This window comes from Rattus rattus, chromosome 6 (genome assembly GCF_011064425.1).
Source record: "Rattus rattus isolate New Zealand chromosome 6, Rrattus_CSIRO_v1, whole genome shotgun sequence".
NCBI lineage: Eukaryota > Metazoa > Chordata > Mammalia > Rodentia > Muridae > Rattus > Rattus rattus.
The window spans coordinates 808,638-825,273 of NC_046159.1; the positions used below are offsets into that span (position 1 = coordinate 808,638).

At 42.9% G+C, this 16,636-nt stretch overlaps 1 protein-coding gene across 18 annotated transcripts in view; it reads right to left on the bottom strand.

Annotated features, from left to right (window-relative positions):
• C2cd5 (C2 calcium dependent domain containing 5) overlaps window positions 1-16,636 on the bottom strand; it is an 86,433-nt gene that overhangs the window by 34,742 nt on the left and 35,055 nt on the right. For 7 of the 18 annotated variants that reach the window (XM_032905373.1, XM_032905379.1, XM_032905376.1 and 4 more), the window contains 4 exons: window positions 16,470-16,502; window positions 11,980-12,088; window positions 9,592-9,657; window positions 894-1,008 (listed from right to left, as the gene is read on the bottom strand). In XM_032905373.1, the coding sequence (XP_032761264.1) occupies window positions 894-1,008; window positions 9,592-9,657; window positions 11,980-12,088; window positions 16,470-16,502 (323 nt within the window). The remainder of the gene's footprint in view (window positions 1-893; window positions 1,009-9,591; window positions 9,658-11,979; window positions 12,089-16,469; window positions 16,503-16,636) is intronic. The other 11 variants (XM_032905381.1, XM_032905374.1, XM_032905387.1 and 8 more) reach the window with 3 other exon arrangements.

A 16,636-nucleotide genomic window follows, 5' to 3' on the forward strand; every position in this document is an offset into this window, starting at 1 on the left:
CCAATACCCTCACAGACATAGAGGCATGCAAACCACCAATGCACATAAAATAAATAAATCACAATTTTAAAAAGAGAAAAATATATATGCCAAGATAATAGGGCCAAAACTGGTATAAAGGAGCAAACCATATTGGTAGGAAAACAGGTTGTATGTGATCTAAAAGTAAAATCTCATAGCTTCAAATTTTTTAAATGGTTTCAATAGATCAACGAGTCCAAAACACACTCAAAAGTCATGTGGTAATAGAGGACTTGATAACAGGAAGGCCTGGCCCAGTGGCTACGAGGGCGACAGCAGATAACTTAGAGAAGAATATATTGTTAGCAAAAAAAGTAGTTCTTATAAATGTAGTAAGTACAGTGGTGTTGTACCTGTGTGTGCCTGCGTGAGTGCGTGCGTGCGTGCGTGTGTGCTTTCTTTCTTTTTCCTTTCTTTAATACAGGGTCTATGTAGCTCTTGGCTATCCTAGAATTCACTATGTTGACCAGGCTGGCTTGAACTCAGCCTCCCAAGAGTTGGGATTAAGGATGGTTGAGGACAAACATTAGAGACACTTGGCAGTTCGTTTATAAACACCTAGCACTCCATCCACATGTCCTACCGAAGGAATGCTACAAGCCAAGGACTAGTAACTGGGCATGCTGGCTGTGATACACTTGCAGTACCCCTCAAGCCCGTCGTGCAGTTTGTACAAATCATTTTAACAGATAAACCGAGGCTCTCAAGTTTATAGAAATCAAGTGAGCAGAAGGCATCTTGAACTTGATCTGATTTGCTCAACCCACTTGAGCTCCCCACTGTGCCTCTCTTCCAGGATTTAAATTGCATCTCTCCCAGCTCACACAAGCCAAACCACAATGTCAAGTCAAGAAATCCAAGTTGTCATTTACCAGATGCTTGTTGACTCACTGTAGCCCACGACAGCATGGCAGCCTAAGGCTTTAGCATGTGACTTTATCTCTTGTCTGATTTCTGCCCACCACGCATCTCGTGTTTCTGGTTCATCTGAAAAATAAAATTTGAGTCAGCTGACTCTCAACAGCACGGTACACATTAGCCTGAAGGTCTGCAGTTAGCCTGACCCTGGGAGCTGAAGTGCTCCCCACACACTGCCCGTTGATTAGAGTGCCGGTTTCACACAGGAATCAAGACTGAGGGCCGAACCTGACTGGGAGACCACTCTGCTCTACTGCCTTTGTGTCTTCATGGGAAGTGCAGTGCAGATTCTAGTGTGAGGGCTTAGATTTTAGTCACTATCATTTAAAACGGAAACCTCAACTTTCCACATTCCAATCTGCCTTATTTGTTTGACTAATTTGGGGGACAGGACTCATGAGGCTGAGGATGGCCGTGACTGACCCTCTGCTTGCAGTTCTGAATGCGTTCACTGTAGCGTGAGGTGTGCACCACGCTCTGCTCCGAGTCTCAACAGACAGAACACGCTGTGTCTCACCTCACTGAGTGAGCACGCTATCTGTCCTATCATAAATTTAATTTAAATTCTGATTTTGTATTCTGTCACCTATCTTTATAATCTACTACATTCTGAGTTCTTCCCAAGGTAAAGATTTATCAATCTTTATAAATGGTATTAAAAACCTTTTTTTGTCATGCTTTAATAAAGATGTAAGTCCTAGGGCAGAATAACAGGGTATAAAAGGACTAGCCAATCAAAAAAAGGGGGGGGAGGAAAGGGGCAGAAAAAGAAAAAATACATTTAAAGGATTAACACAAATAATTTGGTTAATATAGAAGGGTAAATTTCAAACACAAAATTATTAACTCTATACATGGCCTGTAACTTCAAAGGACGGCTTATGGGCATGGTAACCCATGCCTGAAGTCCTGGGTAGGTAGAAAACTGGCCCATGAGTTTTTGAACATAGCCTGGTCATCAACCAACTTGAGTTCCTGTCTCACCAAAGCAAAGACTGTGTAGGGACTAGAGATGAGCTAGGCGGCCCAGCAGCATGTAGAGGCAATGGGCTCATCCCAGTGTGTGGTCATAATAATGCTCAGATTGCAGACCTGTACTGTGTCACGAGGAACTCTAGCATCCTTGAAAGAGGGCAGTGCAAATGGAGCAGTGGCCATGCACTTCTTAATCACCTGTACCTAGCCAGTGAGCAACCGCGGCAAGGGAAACTAACTCTTCACGGGCAAAGGTGTTAGAACCAAGACTGGTCTGTTGCTTGCTTCTTTTTGTGGTTTGTGCAGGTTTGGGAGGCCTCTGAATGCTTACCTCTAGAGTCAATGCTAAGCTCTTACTGTATATTTTCCACACAAAAGGCTCTAGCACAGAAAACCAGCAAATACGCCTTTCTCTTTTCACACAGCAGTTATATCGGATTCGGCATAGCTTTTCAGAATAAATGAAGTAGCAGTATCCTCACTAGTAAAGGAGTGAGAAAGCAAGCAAGTAAAGGTTAAGACGCTCGTTAGAGCTCACATTCCTGTGATGGGCGTCTCCTCAGCAAGGAGGAGGTGACAAGGGGAAATGAGGAGGTAAATGTCAGCCAGCTCTTGAGTGAGTCTGGGGTTGGAGGAAGAACTACCCTAAAATATGTTCCTTCAGAGGAGAAGAAAGAAGCATAGACTGGAGAAAACTGAGGAAAGAGGAAAGCACGAGATAAAGAGGAAAGAGAAAGGAAAGGCTGCACCCCATACTGTGACCATCCAAGTGGACACTGGCATCTACAGCCCACTGCAAGCTTGTTCCTTACTCCTGGCTGAGATGTCGACGTTAAGAGGACAAATACACTTCAGAGCCACAGTCACTTCTGCTAATAGACAGTCGTGCCTTCTTGGTTACTTTCTTTGAGATAGGGTTTTGCCCAACTGGCCTCAAGCTCACTATGTAGATCAGGGTGCTGGAACTTGCAACAATCCTCCTGTCTCAGCCTCCCCAATGCTAATATTACAAGTGTGAGCCACCACGCCTGGCTGGACATGCATGCTTGTATGCCAATTTAAACATCCATGTAAACTCATCCTTTCCCAAAAGGAAATTATAGCAGAGAACAAGCTATTGCTTATGTAGTATCCTTGTCTATCAAATTATAGTTCTACAAAAATAAGTATCACAAACAGAAATAACTTTCAGTCTAAAAAATAACTGTTTTACTAAAACACTGTTATGTTTAACTTTTCTTAAAGTCATAAATGAATTTGCTATTTACTTTTTGAACTACTCTGGAAGTTTAAAATATTCCTAAGGCACTCATTGTACGGCATGTCAAAAGTTTTCTCACAGTAGACTCACCTTACCTGTACCACAAGTAACATGTGGTTGATTCCCTGCTTTTAAATATGGGTCTTAGCAGCAGCAATCCACAACACCATTTAAACTAATGAAGAAATGGAGAGAGCCCCATGTTTTAAGCTTGGAATGTGTTGGTTTAGAAATGCCGAGCATACTCGAATGGAGAAATGTCACACCCTTGAGGTGTGTGTGACCACGGAGAATACAGTTACTCCACATCAGACTTACCTTGATAGAACATAGAACAACAGACAGTTACACCAAAGCCATGGAAGAGTATGGCTGATTAAACCTTAGCGAGAGCAAGAGCGAGCTGACTGAGTGCAAGTGCAGCATTCACACCCCTCATGGAGCTCACAAGCAGCCTTCATTCTGACACAGCCACACAAGTGCATGAGATGCCAGAACTGTACTCAGCAAAGTACTGACGAGCGTGAGAAGCTAGTCACATGACATGGGCACCAGGGAAGCAGATGGCACGTGTCCACACTCTGCAAATGTTGAGTTTGGTCTGGTGGCTTGGGCTAAAGCAGAAGCTAAGGAACAAAGGGTTTGCAAAGCAGACTTGGCGGACGGGGGCGGAACGTGATGCTTTGGCGCATGCTCGGGTCAGGTGACAGCACAGACTGAAAACTATGGCAGCTCACTGAAATGGTCACAGAAAGGAATGGCCCTAGCCTCTGGGTGAGAGCAAGGCAAGCGTACAGGAGGAGCGCTTCATCACTATCACTCTGGCCACCTGGCCGCTACACTGGAAGCAAGAGCAAGGGATGGATGTTATTTCACTACAGGGAAACTCAGACTATGCGGTTTATTTAGCATTAAGGAAGATTCTGTTTACTTTGAAAGCTACACTACACTCATGCCAAAGATGAACCACAGACTCAGAGGACTAAATTAGCATGATCTTATTAGCAATAAAAAGGTACATCATGTTATTTAATCCTATTCATTTACAGTTTAAAAACTGCTAACTACATTTTAATAGGAAACACACTACTGAACCTACTTATTTTATTTAAGGTCCAAAGCATACATTTGAAGTTCTACCTACTTTTACAAAAAAGCAGACGAGGTTAGCTTTAAAGTGTACAGCAGTTGGCCATGTGGAATATGGGCATTCGTCATCTTAGGAAAATCAGCTGAGATGTGTACTCGTTTAACACGCATTCCAAACGTGTTAAGACAATGATTTCTATACTAAATACCATGTTCTTATCATCTATACAATTATTTCTAATTAAAATACATTTTAGGTAAAACTAAATTTTAAGTATTATACAAATTATATTTCACACTATTTTAAAGCTTTTTTCCCTATGGACCAAACTTTTTATAGTTTATACAGCTCTCTGGACTTCTTTCTCCTTGTGGCAGCTGGCATGCACTGGGCTCTACAGTCAGCACAGCACTGGTTCTTAGCGATGCTACCCTGTGGCTGGCACTAGAATGCATCTTCCTACTGTTGCTGTTCTAGAGCATGGTCACAGCCTGACATCTTCCTACTGTTGCTGTTCTAGAGCATGGTCACAGCCTGACATCTTCCTACTGTTGCTGTTCTAGAGCATGGTCACAGCCTGACATCTTCCTACTGTTGCTGTTCTAGAGCATGGTCACAGCCTGACATCTTCCTACTGTTGCTGTTCTAGAGCATGGTCACAGCCTGATATCTTGCCATCTTTTTGCTTCAGAAGTGTGGGTGAAACTACTAGAGATTTTTTAAATGCCAATGCATAGCTCAGGAAGTAAGACATAATCATCCTCAACACAAAATGCCTTTATTAACTCAACCCTCTAGTGATTTGAGGCAGTTGCATATTTGTAACTAAAACATACCCATCCACCCAAAGTGTTGAGAATCATTCTGTTTATGTTTACCCAACATAATTATTCTGGTTTTTGCTGAAATGGGGTTTAGCATGCAGCTTAAACTAGCCCCAAACTCACAATCCTCCTGTCTCAGTTTCAAATGGGTCATGGTTATGAGTATGAGCCATCATCTTGCTCAAGCTAACTTAAAAATGGACAGGAGGAGACAAAGGTGTTTGTCTGGACCAAGCAAAGGTTTTGGATATGGTAATCTGGCTGCCGAGGGACACGGAGAAGTTGCATTCCCAAACACTGGAAAGGGACTTCCCGTAGAGGAACAGAAATGGAAGAGTTCAGGTTCTACAGAGTACACAGCCTCAAACTGAGTAGGGATTAGAACCAGACTAAGAACAAGTCCTCACTGTACTGAAAGTGATATGGATGGACAGTGAGAAAATCAAAGCCTGGATGTCAGTCAGTATGGTAGCTGGCTACAAACCATTCTGCATCTAACAGAATGCTGCTACTTTTTAAAGCCAGATATACACATCCACGCTGTAACTTAACATTCCTTATCCAGACGCCACACATGCTTGACTTTGTCACTTCCTGAAAACTGACTACAGTTGAGAATCAAAAGCTGTCTACATCCACGTTAATTCTCACCTGAGCATCAGCACCCCCAGAAAAGAACGGCTGAGACGCTTGGCAGAATTCACACTCCCAGGGAGCCTGCCTTCTGACTGACAAGGCAAGAACGGACAGGATGCCCGCCTGGCTTAATGGTGCTCCCGGCACCAGTTTAGTGTTCAACTCACTTGAGGATGCCAAAACACTCACTCACAGCTCCAGACTTCATGTTTACGGATTGTTAAAACAAAACAACAAATGAACAAATGAATAAAATTCAGATGTTATTTCCTGACACATTAGGAGCTCACATTTTCTTTCCTTGGTTTTAGACTGGGTCTCTTCTACACAACCCTGGCTGTCTTGAACTCACTGCGTAAGTCAGGCTGACCTTGGACTCGGAGACCGCCTGCCTCTGCCTCCCAAGTACTGGGATTAAAACCGTGTGTGGCCACCACCTGCCTCTTCTCACTTTCTTACAATTAAATATTTTGCAAAATAATAAATCTATTTTTCAAGATTTTAACTGAGATTTTGCTCTCAAAAAGAGCTTGCTAAAACATATAACTGTGATTAAAAAAACACAGCATTTTCTAACTTCAAACCACTAAAGGTTGCCTTATAACTCAAGTCTATTACGTTTGAAGGGGAAAAAAGTTATAGGTCGTAAAACGCAAGATTCATTTAAAGTATTCTTGCCACATTCATCAGCAACCCCAATCTATCGTCCACGGTTGAGGGTAAGTCCCAAAGCCAGGTCAACTAGGCTGTGACTGCGATGTGGTTATGCTCTTCTCAGACCCCAAGGAAACCACACAATAGGATGGAATCTCCCTCAAAGATCTCCTGACTCAAATGCCCAGCTATGGGAAAACACTGGATGTGGCCTAGCGTGTAGCGTGTTCCAGCCTCTTCAGTTCATCTCCAGGTCTGTGGAGAGACAGTGTCTGCCAGGAAGACCCAAGGCATGTTGTCCCGATCTCATTACTGTGATCTCATCACAGCCCTGGTATCACACAAAGAACAGTGACATCTCAGGGTCCTTTCCAGATGTTAATATTCATGTACTTTTCTCGAGTTCTGTTCTCAGAACAGAAAAAGGAAGAAATGAAAAGTAACATCATAATAAATTCTCAGGTTCATGGGAAAGGTTCACCTCCTCCCAGTGCATAAAATGTCCCATCACTGTGCTTAACATAGGACAAGATGGCTAAGACAAAAGCAACGGCAGGAAGGCTCAGCACAGGACCCTTTGCGGTCTATAAAGTAACTATCCAACTATCAGAGAAGCGCTGGCTCAGACTGACTCACACGTGCTGGAGGTTTAGGAGACACAGAGTCCGCACTCATACAGCGTTAGAATCTTACTGAAGGAGCAGGAGCCTGTGAACATCTGATAGACACAGCCTTCACACACGAGCTTAGGTATCAGAACAGACACCAGCACGGTTAATCATGCCTGCTTCCACCCTGTACACCACACTACATAGTAACACTTTTTACCATCTAAGAGCACAAGTCTCAAGAAGACAGGACAATTGGCAATCTGTGTCCTCTAGTGCCTAACGAACTGTACAGCACTCATGTTCTCACTCAATGCCAGAGCCGTGTGCACTGCCGTGAAGGCGTCCTGGCACACAATGACACAGAGAAGCAGTGGGACCTGATGGCAACACCCACAACACAGGATTCACCACCGACCAAAACTGAGCGCGCTGTGGTGCAGTTTCCTTCAGTAACACTGCTGAGATAGGAAAGTCTAGCCACTAACAAGTGTTCCTCATTACGAGTCCTCCTCCTCCTCCTCCTCCTCCTCCTCCTCCTCCCTCTCCCTCCCCCTCTCTGTTTTTACCCCACTCTGGATGACTATTGTCAGATTGACTAAGGCCTCTTATTACTCATGGTGTCAAAGAACTCAAGAAATTAAGTATGAACAATTTTAGAGTTTACATTAATGATTATCTTTCTAATAAGGGTCAAATCTTTGTTTGCCTAGGTTCTTTTTGTTTAGATGTCTGCCCGTATTTCTGGCTACACCATGTGCATGCAGTACCTGTGAAGGGCAGAAGGCGGCACTGGACCACCAGAGGTGGGGTTAGAAACAGCTATTGTGCATGGGTCCTGTGGAAGAGCAGTCAGTGCTCATAACCAGAGTCAGCTCTCCAGCTCTAAGCATGGGCAGTTCTTGACATTTTGATATTATGGGACAGCAATGGCAGAATATTTCCAAATTCAGAGGATATATCTGAATATGTTTACCAAACATATCACATTTTCTTCAGAATTTTCAAGTCTTTTTTCTAAACTAGTACCGAGCTCAGTCTTACTTCAACCACAGGATGGCACTGTGAAGCATTAAACTTAAGTGACATCATACTCTTCAGCTGCTCTGCAACTGATTGGTCACTCCCAAGAAGGCTCACCTGAGAGCTTAGGTTGGCCCTGAGACTGCTTACACAGCCAGTCCGCCATCAGACTTTCACTCCTCCTCTCTCGCTCCCCTGCACGCGGCTCTGTACCACTCCTCTTTTGCACACTTCCCATCTGACATTACTTTCAGTGATGGCAAGATATACTGCTTCCTCAACCATGTCTGTCCTGGCCAAACTGCTGGCCTGCTTGCCTAGGACAGTGCTCTTGTGTCTGGGAGATTTAACTTTTGCACTTTCCTTTTATAAAACATTTCTGTCATCTGGCCAACTACCACACTCTAAAACTAGCTGATTACAAGATTTCACTTCCTTCAGTTGTTACTGATCAATAATTTTTATGCACAACCTATTTTTCTAATTGTACCAAGCTAACCATGCATTAGAATATAGTCTTACTTTATAAAGCAAATCTAGTAGGGTATATTTCACTTTCTCACTAAAAAAATAATAATAAATAAAACACAATCATTTTCATTTGAACAAATGTCAGCACGATGGTAAAACCCTGTCTACAAATCAGGTCATTTCCGTAAGGCGTTGGGAACTGAGATGTTCTACATCTGCACATGCTGACAAAGCCAGATCGGGAACATGACGCCCGTCATAGGCAGTGTACACCAGGGCTTAGATTTTGATGCATACAAGTACTAAAAGCATGACCTAAAATGCTGAGCCCTCTGCTGCTTCTGTTTCACTGTAAGAAACACTGAGACAAGGAACCAAAAAAATCCTTTAAATATCTACTTTAGTGTTTAATTAAAATAATTCCAAAGTTTAATTCCAAAAATAATTTAGATATGTATAGTAAGAATAGGCTTTTCTAAAAGAAATTAGTGGGCATTACTAAAACACATCATCAGCTGTTAAGTTTTAGTTTGTTTCTTTTAAACAGCTACAGACTATATTCAAATTACTTATAAAGAAAAACTGGAAATCTCATGTGGAAGGAGGAAAGTTCATAGATATTGTTAATCTCCCTGAAAAATCTGTCCTGCTGTGAAATTTTGGAACATTTCTAGCATTATACATAGGAATGCTGAGTCACGTTTCCTGGTGATTTATGAAGCAGTAAATGCATTCTATTTAGTCTGGCCGAGCAGTTTAAGCAAGCTTTAAGGTTTACCAGGCTGGCTGTTAACGGATCTGACAAATGCTGCTTAATGATAAAGCTAATACCTGTATCACTTACCAGATGTGAAAACACTGGCCAAATGCAGAAGTACAATTAAATTATATTCTGAAAGTTAGTCACATGAGCACAGTCATTCATAATTTATAGTATGTTTTTGATTTGTTTTAGCTCATACATTTTTATTTTATATAATTTCCATGCAAATTATAAGCTGTGACATAACCATTACAGAATAATCTAGATAACCTAGAATGCCTCTAAAACCTCACTGAGCTGCCATAATTTCTGTCAGCATATGTAATACTGAATGACCATTAAAATACCTGAATTGAAACTATTCCAGTCTAGCAGTTTGTAAGATCTTGTGTTACCCATAATTCCGACAAAGGCTGAGTTCAAAACAGCAAATTAGTTGATCAGTTTTAGGTGCAGAATAGTAGGAATAAAACAAACAAAAGAAAACTACAGACAAGAACACAATTGACACCAGCACTTGACAGGAACTGGAAGACAGAGACAGCAGAGTTAATAAGAAATAGAGACAGAGGCAGGAGGAGTAAGCTACAGCAGCCTCGCATTAACTCCTCTAGCTATTCGATCTTTGTATGCGCGAACCCCCTCCTGTCTCTCCCTGTTCCTGCTTCTGTTGGCCTGGGATTCAGCAAAGGAAGAAGTGCTAAGAGTTCTGAAATAATCACCAGTAGTTAAAACTCGTACAATGGTTTTAAAATAAGAATGTCTTTTTTCCACTGAAAACAAAATTAATCATTTCATATTCACTAGTAAAGGAGCTGCTGGGAAACACAATGCACACGAGTCTGACCAACCCTCGGCACAGTAGCAGTGCTGAGCCCTTGTGCTGACAGGCTCTCCAGGCTCTCCTACGCATAGGGTTAATATCTAGCTTTTCTCAACAAATTTATCTTTTTTCCATGACAATTATTCAAGGGACTTGGAGAAGTTGTTGGGCATTTTAGTTTAATTTATACACAAAAGAATCCAAAAAGCATATATTTAAATCAGAATAAGTTATTGGAACCACAGGATATACACTTGGTAAGGACTTGAAGGAAAACAAGGCAAAGTAAAAGTGTACTCCACAGCATCTCGAGTGTCCATGTGTTCCTGGGTGACAGTGACTGAGGCTTGCCATGCAGGATGGACAACTCTGCTGAAAGGGAGGAGGAAACTGGGGAGCTGCCAGTTACAGCACAGTACACGAAACTCATCCTGTGAGGACACCCTCTCTCTCCTGGGCTCTTAGGGTTCTTGCATGGCTGCAATGAACTGGTGAGTATAAGAAACTCTCAAAAAGAAGAGTTTGTAAAAGTAAAGAACATTTTTAGATATTTATCTCCATTTAAAGCTAATTTGAACAGTTTGTCTGTCTTCCCAGGCTTTAGAGTTTATCTAACTATATGGAAGCACCAAAATGAAAGAGGACATCACTTAAATACATTTCTAAAACTACTTTTCACAGTAGCATGTCAGTAGGTACCATCAAACATAAGTCACTCACCCACAGAAAGCACAGTGTCCCTCAGGTTTCACTGATCAGTCTTTCCCTACCCATCTCATAACTAAATTTCCTACAGAAAGCCATAATTTGGCATCTACATGAATTTAATGTGCTACAGAGTGTACAAACACCATAGGGTAAATGAGATCCTAAACTGACTATAAAAATAAAGGAATGGGGAAAATAAACCAAATCAAAACAAATACTGGACTTAAAATTATGTATTTGCTTATTATGGAGCTAAAAAAAACACGACTAGCATTGACTTTCCCAAGTCTCATTTGCAGTCAGAATAATTCCACTCTGATTCTTAAGTAAAACTAAGTCACAGAGTACTGATTAAATTTAAGTGTGAAAATTAGTAATACTTTGTTATACTTAAAAGCACTATTGGCAATGTTTTCCATCCAGTACTTTAGGACAATCTCCTCTTGCCCTACTGTCACAAAGAAGCTGCTGGAAGGGCTGGGTTAAAGTCTCCCAGGCATGGGAGGTATGGGCATCAGCAGCACTGCAGGTCTGTGTGTCAGCCAACGTCATGAAGACTGCAGGCAGCTCCCACTGTCGATCATTCTTTGTTGTAGGCTGAAAAACTCACTCAAGCATTTATTTTTATTTTATGTACACTGGTGTTTTGCCTGCATGTATTTTCGTGTGAGGGTGTCAAATATTGGAGATATAGACAGTTGTGAGCTGCCATGTGGGTACTGGGAACTGAACCTGGGTCCTCTGGAAAAACAGTCAGTGATCTTAACCACTAAGCCATCTTTTCAGTCCCCACACCTAAGAGTTTGTAATCCAAGCCTCAAAATGTGGCAGGACTTGGCTGCCCGCCTTCTGCGTCATCCTGTGCTTTAAAGACACAGGCTACCGCTCTTCCTTCTGTGGCCGCATGAGCCTAATGCAATGACCGTGAAGGCCACGCAGTAAAATCCCTCATCTCCCTACACAAATATAACAGCTAAATCAAACATTAATTAATAATCCCCTCAAAAGGACAACTCACCCAAAAATAAATCAAAATGTGTTCATCTGTTGATTACTGAAAATATCTCAGAGTAACTTATACCAGTTTATAATCTGTTTTCATTTCTCTTTTTGGGTTAAATTTACTTTCAATATTAATAAAAAATCAATTTTACAATCACACCTTAAATAAAAGCAGTAAAATAAAACTTTTTAGAAAACATACCAGGGTTGTGGATCCGGTCTAAAAGCTTCACAGAGCGTGCACTGACAACACCGCCAACGTGCACAAGAAGTCCAGGGGGAAAGGCCGTCAAGGTGAGGAAGGGGAACTCCTGGTGAAGACAAGAGACAAGACAGAGATGGCCAAGTGCACAGTAGAAGGCTCTGCTCAGTCAGATCCTAGCATCGGAAATGCATGGCCTAAAATAAATACCCTAGACACGATTTTTCATTCAAATTCCTCAGCCATTCACAGATCCAAGTCTGTTTCCCTACATGCTCAGTGGAATTCAAACTCCAGCTGCCTTATCCACTCTGACTGAGGGAAGTATCCAAGAGTTCCCAGCTGAGATATTACGACACACTCCTCTCTTCTCAAACTCTGATTCAACACCATTTCCCAGTGAGGTACACGCCTGACAGCCTGGCGACCCCTTTGTGTGTCTCAGTAAAGCTGTCTCTCACACACAGAGGCAGCACAGGTTACTGGTAAATATTCCCAGGCCAGCATGCAACAAGAGACCTAGAGAAACAGAGGACAGGTCACGGAGGGAAAGACAGGCTGTGTGTCGGTAAGAGAGAAGGTAAGCATGTAGGTGACGTGAGCTAACCACTGTGTGGTGAGGAGCAAATACAAGTGCACACTGCACGTGAGGCGGAAGGGAGAAGAACATGGTGAGAGGGAGGATGCTGTGCGACTGTGCAGATTCTTCCCATCTGTGGCTCCTTCTGCCATAGAATGACATGAAAGCCCCAAAAGAAAACCGCAACGGTCCCCAGCTCCGAAAAAAAGAAAAAAAAAAAAGAAAAAGAAAACCGCAAGAGCACCAGAAGGAGAGGGGATGTCTGTAGTCGCCCTAACGCCAGCCATCTGCAGTAGATGAAGTGGACGCATGGAAGGGTGACTGCTATCTGACCTGCCTGCTGGGAGATGAACGTAGCTCTGACCCAGAAGCCCAGCTACTCACAACATAGGGAGAGCTTGGAGAGAGCCCGGAGAGCTGTCCAAGGGCCATAAGTGCTACGGCTCATGTACTGCGTCCCACACCATCTCCACAGGGGATGTTCACACTGGTATAAGGTAGCTACACATACTAAAATGCTTGTCACTTTAAAAATTCATCATTATTGCATTTTCTAGGCCACAGCAGATCAAATGCAACAAATAAAAGGAAAGTGCTATCGCTAAAAGCAGGCACATACAAAAGCAGCAAGGCCACGGGCTGGCTGCTTTAAAGCAGGAATACAGAAATGGCTGAAGCACCATGTGCAAGGCCGATCAATTTGCAATCACCAGCAGAGGAGCAGCCCTGCATCCTCAGGAAGCATAAAGTTAAAGGCACACACGGTGTGTGCACACGCATCCACACATTAAACCTGGTTAGAGCGTGGAGTAACCTTTCCCTCAACAAAGGCAAGAGCAGACAAACTGTTTAAGAAGAGTAAAAGCCTGTGCACAGACCTGTCTCTAAGTGACCCAGACTGAAGCAAGGATGGAGATGGACGGCAGCAAGAGCAGCCAGCAGTGACTGGAAAAGCCTTGGGCACTGACTGCTGTGTTGTTGCTTCTCAGCACAGGGAAGCTCAGTGCGGGAAGAGTGGCAGATGTAAACCATGACAGCGACACAGAAGGCTTTACATCCATGTACACAAAAGCTACAGTTCTTTTGATCCTATGAAGATCTTCTAGTGATGTATGCCCAATGTGCTAACATGTCCAAGGCTTTAGACTGTTTAAAAGCACATTAGAGACCAGCAAGAGGCCCTGCAGGTGAAGGTGCTTGCTGCCAAGCCTGCCAACCTGGGTTCAGTCGACTTGCACAGGGGATGGAGAAGCAGTGCTCCTTTGAGGATCCTCTGGCCTCCATATGCACACCAAGGATCCCTATGTGGTCTCACTCACCTGACATCCCGGCCTCAAGCCCTCAGATGCTATCCCGTGAATATACAACAAAGAGTAACCACAGAAACCAAGAAAGTGTAAAGAGCACAGGTGTGGGGGTAGGGGTAGCGATGGGAGGGAGTAGGAAATATGAGGTGAGAAACAGAAAGCCCAGGGAATGGACTGCAACTGTAGAAGAATGAAGGTCAGAACACACGGAAAAGGAAAGAAGCAAATCACAGCAAGACTACCACGGCTGTTTGACAGACCTACAAGGAATCACATTTTATACTTAAAGTTAAAAGTAATACATGTAAGCGTATACATGTACACACACACACACACACACACACACACACATGCACGCACGCACACACGCACACACACACACACACACACACACACACACACACACACAAATAGTCTAAAGATGTTAAAGCATTTAGCCTGACAATGCTCCCCTACAAGAAGCATAGACTAACAAAACCCCCAGTACCAGACATGAAAAACCTTTCTAACAGTCGGTCAGGGTAGTCCAAGTGACTGCTGAAGCAATATGAGCTATCGATGAGACCTTGCTGTCTCTCAGAGGTCAACCATGGCCCTCTATTACGGAGGACCCCCACGCACTTAGAACTCCACACGATTTGAGCTGCATCTGAAAGCCTCTGTTTTTCTGCAATCTAGCCTTCACAGTACCAGAACAGAAAATACTATACGAGCTGCTAACAGAGATGGAATTCTGAACCTATGATTAACACCTATGATCATAACAATGAACAGTGCGCAAGATATCCTAAAGGCCCTCCACGTGACACTCAAATGGCTGTGGTAACCAACAGTTGTCTACATGGACTTAAAGTCCACTCACAGGAGGGAAATCATACTTGAATCAACACTTCCCACCTAGTGAGGTCATAGACAATAGAAAACAATACCACGGCCACATTACTAAACCAGCACAATTCTTCAATTACAGATCTGATCCATAGACACGCAGCTAAGCACAGCTACACTCCTCAGCAAAGAAGTCTCTCTTTACAGCAAGCGGAGACCATCACCAAAACTACAGTGGACATGCAGGGATCACGGGGAGTCCGATGCCAAAAGAAACATCTACATCACAGCTCCTGCATCTATGACACAGAGAACCCTAGGGAAAGGGGACAAAAAACTGTAAGAGCCCAACAAATCTGCTGAAACATTCTCTACATACAGGCCAGAACAACAGCGACATCAGTGGACAAGCCTACACAGAAGGGTAAAATCCCATGGGGTCCTACTCCGTGACAAAGAATGACAAGCAACTAAAGGACTTAGCTTTTCCAGGGATGAGCCAGTTTATTGGTTGTCCAACCCGAGTAGCCAACCCTGAAACCATATGCATACGAATAACTAAAACAAACTTAATGGACTGTACTTACATACTTTGCATGTAAATATATATGGAATAATAACTTTTAAAAAGAGGCTAGCAACTTGAGTGTGGGTAGCCATGGGAAGAGCTGAGGGAGGAAAAGGGAGTAAAAGTGATGTCATTCTATTTCATTTTAAAACATATTAACACACACATACAACCTTTACATGGGCTTATAATTCCAGCATTTGCAAGGCAACATGATTATGATATCAGGGCTAGCCTGAACTACATAGTGATCCATGTTAGTCTGGTTTCAGATTAGATGCCATCTCAAAAAACAAACAAAATAAAATCCACAAATTTTATCAAACTCTATCCAAAATAAGTTTACTATTTTCTTTATAAAATGGCTGCAAAGGTCTGTAGTGTACAGTAAAGTCACCAGTACTTCACGTGGCCACATTTCCAGGACACTCAATTCATCAATCAATCAGATCAAAAATGGGAGAAGGCAAAGATAGAGCTATTCAGGCCAAAAGCATGGTAAGTGGACACCCACACCTCCACTCCGACCCTCTTCTCCACAGCTCTAATCTTTAGTTCTTTGGGTTTCATCCATGATGACTGGTACGTTGAAAATGTAAGAGTAGCTGAAAAGTGGGAATAAAACAAAGAGCTGGGCTAGGGCATGGTGTTGGGCGTGGCTCAGTGAGAAGATGCTTGCCTGCCTAGTGACAAGACCTAATAAGGCCTTTGGTTCAATCCCAAGTACCTGGAGAAAACAGGACCTGGGTAGAGCTCAACTTCTTACTAGGCTTCGGTCCAACACACACACACACACACACACACACACACAGTATAAGAAAAAAAATTTACTGTCTACAGTCATAGAATCAGAAAAAACAGACTATTCTCAGAAACAAACTGCAGAAGAAGCTGTGCCTTTTACGGGGTTCACTATGCCTCACCTTCGCTCTCTCCCAAACGCTGGTGTCAAATGAACATACAAATGAATCATTCTAAGTGCTCACAGCTTCCGAAGCAGACAGAGGGAAAGCTGCAGGCTCTGTCTGGAGCAGGACAGGACACATGAACTGACCATGCATTGCGCTAGCAGCAAAGAGCATGAGCTCACAGTACCAAGTTCAGAAAATGCCAGCAACATGTGTTAAAAGCTTAAATAAAACTCAAAGAACAAGACTAAAAGTAGAAAAGCTTCTAGCAGGAGGCCCCCATGCATTTAGAAACCTACCCGCCTTCTACAGAACCTAGGAGGCGATCCTCCCTTAGCAAGGATGAGAGAGAGAGAGAGAGAGAGAGAGAGAGAGAGAGAGAGAGAGAGAGAGATCATCCAAACACTTGATTCAGTTTCCCATGCATTAAGTAAACACTATACATGAGAATTAAAACAAACATATT